Source organism: Lepisosteus platostomus, chromosome 5, assembly GCF_059453375.1.
Source record: "Lepisosteus platostomus isolate fLepPlt1 chromosome 5, fLepPlt1.hap1, whole genome shotgun sequence".
NCBI lineage: Eukaryota > Metazoa > Chordata > Actinopteri > Semionotiformes > Lepisosteidae > Lepisosteus > Lepisosteus platostomus.
The window spans coordinates 8,876,120-8,883,664 of record NC_142615.1 but is presented as its reverse complement, the minus strand read 5'-3'; the positions used below and the strand labels follow the sequence as shown (position 1 = coordinate 8,883,664).

The window sequence follows — 7,545 nt, the reverse complement described above, 5'->3', positions numbered from 1 at the left end:
TTGAGTTATATCACATGGCTGGATTCTAAAGCCATTAAAAGAATCATTTTGTGATTTACTGCTACAATTAATAATTGTCCCAGTAAATGCCCAAACCCTACAGAACTGGTGCCTTCAGAGAGCATACTACATAGTGGTGACATCTTTCTGTATGATCAGGTCTACTGTGTTGTGGCTGCAGTACAGTTTTAGCTTATTATTACAATACTTTTTAACAGCGACAGATTCTTAAGATCACGAGGTGTTTATATTATTTCAGTATTAAGCTGTTACTACACTCGGAACTGTCCCATAGGAATCACTGTTCCATTAGTTTGGCACTAAACTGCTTAGTCTATTGCAGGAATTGTACTTACTCCTGTCCTGTAGTGTCCTCTAGAGGGCAGCAGCTGTTTCCTTGGGCTCATTGCAATTGGGAACATTGTGATTACTGAGCAGGGGACTAAAGTCAGCAGACGAGCGCGTTGCAAATCGGTAGTTATCTGGCGTACAGAGCTGCATGCTAATCTCTGGATCATCTCCAGTTAATGCGATGCTGTTCTTACCTTGCAATTGACCCAATCTGACTACTGGCACCAACCCTGTTATTACAAAGAAACTTCTTGTGTACCTACCGTGATACATAAGTTTGGTGGAGAGGTTTGGCAGCCCATATTCAGTCAAAGATGTGTGTGCAGATCACTGTGATATACAGGCATCAACAAACTGACAAATACAATATTAAATGTTTAACTGATAAAACCCAAATGAACCAAACCTGTATAAATTAGTGGTGGAAAGGAGTCTTTTTATATAGCAAAAGGTCTCTGATCCTTTGGTAAGAACGATGGGTATATAACCCATTGTCCTCAATATTAGAAATGAATCCTTGAGCATTGCCGTTGTACCAACAATCCTCAAAAGTGCTGCCATTACCACTGTTCCATAAAATCCTAACATTACTTGTCTTGCATAAATTGTAGAACATGCCGTCACATTTCAGTTGCTTCTCAGTAGCAGTTTGATCTATTATCACCCTACTCCCCACTTCATAACCTTCACTCTTCTAATTCTGGTCTCCTAACTGTCCCCCAAGCCCGTCTACACTGTATGGGTGGCAGGGCCTTCTGCTGTTATGCCCCCAAGCTCTGGAACTCTCTCCCCAAGGATACCAGAGTCACCTCCCCTAAACTCCTTCAAATTCAGACTCAACACCTTGTTCTGTAGAAGAGCCTTTACTGAACTGGTTCCATTCTTTACCCCTCTGCTTCTACTTTTCTCCTCAATCTGTTGAAATTGTTTTATCCTGTGTATTCTTATTGTAATTCTGTCAAGTGCTTTGAGAAGCCACCTTCGGAACCATTATATAAAATAGTTTATTCTAAATCCTTGAAACTTTAATAGGGCACTGCAGTAGGGCTAAAAATTGACAGCCTTAGTGGGCCATCATGATTTGTGCAAATTATAGGTAGTCACAAAGGGAGACTAGGATTCACTTGAAATCCATGACATGGGACACTGAAACAGTGGAGAGGCTTTGTGTAGTAAGCATTCAGTCTCAATCTACACAGTCTGTGCTGCTGGTAGAGATGGTTGTGAACACCTGTCTTCCCAGTCAAGCACTGGGATCTCCAGTCTCAAGCCTAATACTTCTCATGACTGTCCACTACCACGAAACCAACACCCATAAGACAAGACCTCCGAGATTTTAACTGTACCATTATTCACTGATGTTTGCGCACCAGTATTGTTCCTCTGCTAAGGAAGGGAAGTCCTACTTTACACCAAGCCCCTGTTGACAATTCCTTCCTTGTGTTTCTTTTAGTCAGTTTGTGCAGCCTAGAATAGGACACCAGATCTCACTCTTACTGGGCACTACAGTAGCAACTCACACTCCATAAGCACTACCCCTCTCGGAAACAGGAGGATATCCAGTATATTGAACACCTCCGTCTCTACCCCAGTAAAAAAAAAAAAAGTCACAATGACCTGCCCAAGGAATAGTGTGGCCATCTTCCCCCAGTACGATGCTTTATTACTCCAGCCATTTTCAGTCCTCATTGGCAGCAATACGGGAAGCATTCTTGAAAGGGGAACCCCCACAAATACAGTACTTCCATTGATTAATGGGTCTCACTTCCCTTGAATTCCTCCACCCCATTCAAACCTATAAACCATAAAGAAACAAGGGCAGGCAGAAGGGTCTTTCACAGCTTTATTGAAATGTTGCCATTACAAGGCGAGTGGAGGCAGGAGAGTCACAAGGGCGAGGCTGGAGCCTTCTTTCAGGCACCTGGGGAGGAAGAAGAACAATCCAGCTGAACTGCAGGACACCCACCCCTACAGGAGCTCCTCCTGCCAGACCCTACCTGTCCACTGGCCAACATCTCCAAAGTCCTCTGCTCCCTCCACATCCTCACTGGTGCTCTCAGCATCTTCACTGGAGCTCTGAGGGTCTCCCTCCTCATCCTCAGTCCAGTCAGCTCCCACATCCAGAGGAGCTTCTACTGGTGCCACAGCCACCCGACTGCTGGTCACCAGGCTCCTGGTACCTGTGGACAAGCAGCACCCAGGAGTGAGGGATCTGCTATACCCAGAGACCCACAGTGATGCTACTCATCTAAACAGTCCCTTTGTCCAGCATGGGATCATTCCTCAGTTGTCCAAGCATGGTTGTCTCTTGGGCAGAGATGCATCCACAAGGGATAGAGAACCAGACCCACCTTCATTCCGACTGCCAGCACACCTGGACTCACAGGTGTATGGTCACCATACAGCTCCTCCCACCTGGAGGAGAGGAGGAAAGGTGAGGCCTCCACCTGGCATGTCCCAGAGCTCCTTGCAGAAGTACCTCTTAGCCTCCCTGTTGTAGTTGCAGGACTTGGTCCCTGGTGTTGCTTTAGAAGGAGCCACAGCCATGACACAGTGCATGTACAGCTCAGTCACTTCATGCTGCAAGAGGGAAAGTCACAGCATTAAGGGATCAAGGCCAATAGAGGGACAGAGAAGGACCTTCTGCCATCAGTGAAGGCAAGCTGGCAGCTCTAGGCACTACAGCTGCCACAGTCTGGTTCACATCTAGATCATGGATGGAAAAGCAGACAATGGATCAGTAGAGCAGGAAGGCTGAGCAGCCTTTGAGAGTAGTACCTTCCTGGACAGCTTCTTCTGGAAGGAGAAGGCATCAATTGTGAAGCGGAGCACATCCTTCTGCTTGGAGGGGACAAACCTGGACAGGCAGCCATCTGCCTTGCTGTCCACCATGCACCTGGGGACAAGGACAAGGATGAACCCCTGCAGGCTTTCGGGGCTCCTGCCCACCTCTCCTCCCAGAAGAGGCCGTACCCCAAGTTGTCGATCATGGGGAAATGGGGCTGGGAGTGCTGGTCTGGTTTCTCCGTTACGTAACACGAGTGGATGTACAGCCTCTGCTCTGCTGTGGCAAAGTAGGCAGTGGCCTGGAAGTACATGGGCTGACCCAGGAAGTACTCATCCTTAGGAGAGAGCCGGACCCAGTGGGCTGGAGAGAGAGGCAGCATAACACCTGCACACAGCGCCCCCTGCAGGCAGGAGGAGCCACTCGCTCAAGGAGCTTACAGTTGGTGGTGAGCAGGACAAAGCTGTGCTTGTTCATCAGGTCCTTGAAGAAGGTCCTTCTCCTGGCCCATGTGGGGACATAGCCAACCTTGTAGGACTAGTGGAACCTGCAGGACAGAGGGGATGAGGGGCTTCTGGAAACTTTCCCAGCAGCTTCTCAGCAGCAGCAGAGCCCTGCCTACCTGTTGTAGGAGCACTTGACCGGCACAGAGAAGGGAATGAAGCGATGCACAGGCGCACTGGAGGAGGGCGGCGCATAGCGGAGAGTGTTGGAGTACACCAGGCGGCCCTGGACAACCTGCAGGGTCACAGAGGAAGGGATATTCCCAGGAAAGGCAACCCCGACACTGGCCCTACAGCTCACATCGATACACTGCCTGTAGATGAAGACCCGCTTACCGATCGCTCCGTGCCGCACTCGTGAAGCCCGTAGATGAAGTAGAAGTAACGGCGTGTGGTTCGGCTGACGCTGCAGTTACCCAAGGTCACCTCCGATGGCCGACAGCTGAAGCCGAACAGGAGCCGACTGACCCTCACGTACATCCTGCTGGAGTCGCACCACACGGCCACTCCTCGGGTGCCCCCGATGGCCGGGCGAGCCGGCTGCCGCCCTCGCTGGGGAGGAAACAGGACGCTCTTGATGTAGGCGGGTAAGGGGCGGCTGCCGGCTTCGGGCTTCATCTTCTCCTTGTCGAAGTAGGGCGAGTACGCGTCTCTGGACACGGGAAGGCGGCGAAAGTCGGGAGCCAAGGACTGCGAGTCGTTCTCGCTTGCAGACAGGTCTTCGGAGGGCGCATCTGCCAGGTTCAAGTCCTCCAACTGGGCTGCGTCTTCAGGAGCCGGGAGGTCGGCCTGGAGCGCCAATTCCCGAGAGTCCCAGCCAGCCGGCCCGGCGGAGATCAGTGTGGGGAGCCCGGCCCCTGCGCACAGGCACAGCACAAAGAGAAACGAGCGCATCGCCAAATTAACGTCCCGCTCAATTGCTACAGGAGTAAAATAAGTAAACCACCAAACTGTGTTGAAGCAAGAAAGCATAAAGTGTGAACGCTGTGACTAGGTTTTTATACTGGCAGGACCTGCTACCGCACACCTGGTCATACTGCCGCTCAATCAACGTAATCAATTACACACAGAGACCCGGATATATAATCCGTTACAATAACAAAAGGACAGACAATGAAATATGGGCTATTTCGAAGTTGCAAATGTGAGATATAAAGTCGGAGTTGTGAGTTACTAAGTCGCAATTCTGAGTTACTTAGTCGGAATTCTGCGATACCATAGCGCGTTTTTTTGTAACTCCCTGGCGGAAACGGGCTTTCATACATTTCAATTAGTCTGATCAGTGCAGGACAAGTTAATGTAGAATCATTACTATGTCTGTCTCTTGTTTGTATATAAATGAATGTCTTTGACAACTTAATGTTATTTTTTAATTTAGTTTTACGATGTAGGTCATGCGTTAACATATGCATGCGTTAACATATGCACGAGCATACGAAATGTCTCACTCCTGATTCAGCTCATGCTCCATAGGAGAGAAGAGATTCCTCCTGCTTCTCGTACAATCATATCAGAACAGAAGCCCATGTCGCCCAGCTCTGATTCAAGAGCGACTCGTATCTTCAGCCCTGTTTTAATTCGTGATCCTAATTTTCTTTAGTTTTGATCAATATTGAACTTTTTCTAAATAAAACGACAATAATCAAACATGCAGGCAGACTTTTAAAAAGTATTAGGAGCTGACAGGGTGCCCCTTTGGAATAGTTGTCAGAAAATGTGAGAAAAGGAAAGATACATAAGCTCTCACACACAGCATTAGAGATTGGCATCTGATTGAAAAAAACAACTACCTGTCTCCCCAGCATTTAACGGTGCTGTTGTTTTGATTTTACATATTGTTAGCATTTTAATGAATTGTTAAAAGATTGATACACAAATCGCTAAATAAGAAAACGTAAAAACCCTAGCTGTAAGCAATTGGCCATTCATATTCCTGAATTTTAAATCCCTGTGTTTTTCTGTACCCGAATGCCTGGTGCAGCTAATTTGAAAGCAGAATCTACCATTTACTGTACAGAAGCGTATTGTTGCCACCAAGGAAATAAAATCCTGAGTTTACAGGAGTAAAAGAGGAAACAAATGCAAACACCGTTTAGAAAAAACATACACGTCTCAGGCCTTAACCATGACAAGGATAGGATTTGAACCTAGACGAGCAGAGCACAATGAATTAGCAATCCAAAAAGTGACTCCTGTTTAATTTTCTTTTCGCTTGCTCGATTTGTAGTACGCACCTCAATCCTTACAACCGGCAAACAATAGGGCTTCATGTGCCACAGCATTCTGCTGCAGGTACGGTTTGCACCGTGTATTGGGCGAACCCGAATGAAATATTTCAAATATGTGAAGAATTTCATGAAACCTGAAAAAAGAAGATCACAGCCAATGTCAACAATTCAGAGCCTGTAGGCAGCTTCAACAGAACAAAACGATCTGAAGCCGCAATTCTTTCATAGAGTGTTGTGACACTCTACGCTGTTGCTATTACTGCTATATCTGCTGCCGTTGCTTAAAACTCTACTCAGCGGGCAAGTTAGTTGTACAAGGAATAGACTACTTTGAGCCGTCCAAATTCCATTATGTGAATTTAAGCTTTTTTTTATTAATAACAGCATTAGTAATACAAGTGGGTAGCTTCTTCCACCTTCTTCCATCTTCCATCAACTACCCCCGACTGTCCACTTCAGTTTATTACAAACCCACGGATTCACACAGCTACCTCCTGTACAGCTCATTTCACCCCAACCACACTAAAAACTCTCTTCCTTTTTCACAGTTCCTTAGGTTACGACGACTATGCAGCGACGACATCGACTTCGAGAACCAAGCCCTCGAAATGTACTCATTTTTTATCAACAGAGGATATCCCAGCAGTGTGATTGACAGGGCCCTTGCCCGAGCCAAAAACACCCCCCGGACCATCAACCCGATCAGGAACTCCCGCCGTAACAACCGCATTCCCTTGGTGCTTCCTTACCACCCTAACACACTTCCTATCCCCAGGACCATTAACCAGAACTTTTCCATCCTACAGGATGATCCCTCCGTTGGGGCCCTCTTTTCTGATCGCCCTATCATCTCATATCGCCGACCACCTAATCTGCGTAACCTCCTTGTTCACAGCTCCCTTGACCGCCCTCAACAACCATCCACACCAGGCACTTTCCCTTGCAACAGAGCTCGCTGTATCACCTGCAAGTACACAGCCACCACCACACTCATTCAAGGCCCCTCAGGACAATTCCGGATCACCCAGACAGCATCTTGTACCTCCAGCAACCTTATTTACTGTATCTCTTGCAGTAAATGCCCAGCCATCTACATTGGAGAAACAGGAAGGAGACTCGGAGACAGCTTCAGAGAACACGTCAGGGTTGTGAAGATTAAAGATCTCTCCAAGCCCATTGTTTCTCATTTCACCTCTGACGGCCATGACCACACTAATCTCTCCGTCTGTGTTCTCAAAGACGGTTTGCCGAACTCATACATCAGAAAGACCACCGAAACTAAAATTATTCTGCAGTTAGGATCACACATTCTCCCTTCCCTTAACGACAGATTACTGTTCTTTTAAATTTTCTCCATTCATTGGAAGTTTCATTTCACACCTCTCTGCACCCATTCTGACTTCACACCTCTTGATTGGCCTCTCTTTCTGTCCCCTGCTCCCGCCTCTCACTCCTCCTCCCTCCCAACCTTTGTTCTCCCGCTACTTTACCTTTGCCTACTGCCCTGTCTCTCTCACACCTGAAGAAGGCTCCACGGCCGAAACGTTGTGTTCTCTTTCTTCTTTTTTTTTTTTCAGCATGGAATAAACCTATTACTTGTTCATTAGTAATACAATGCGTGCTCAGAAACGTTACTTATTAGCTTATGAAGCAATAGTGTTTCGACAATTTGCGGTCT

General features: G+C 47.3%; 1 protein-coding gene across 1 annotated transcript; it reads right to left on the bottom strand.

The window, feature by feature from the left end:
- Positions 1-2,264: 2,264 nt before the first annotated feature.
- On the bottom strand, positions 2,265-4,674 carry LOC148663101 (zona pellucida sperm-binding protein 3-like). The gene is made up of 5 exons (XM_088630871.1): positions 4,665-4,674; positions 3,325-3,499; positions 3,130-3,247; positions 2,799-2,931; positions 2,265-2,272 (listed from the first exon to the last, which is right to left on the bottom strand). Exons 1-5 carry the CDS (start codon positions 4,672-4,674, stop codon positions 2,265-2,267), a joined length of 444 nt encoding a protein of 147 aa, XP_088486997.1.
- Positions 4,675-7,545: the final 2,871 nt, after the last annotated feature.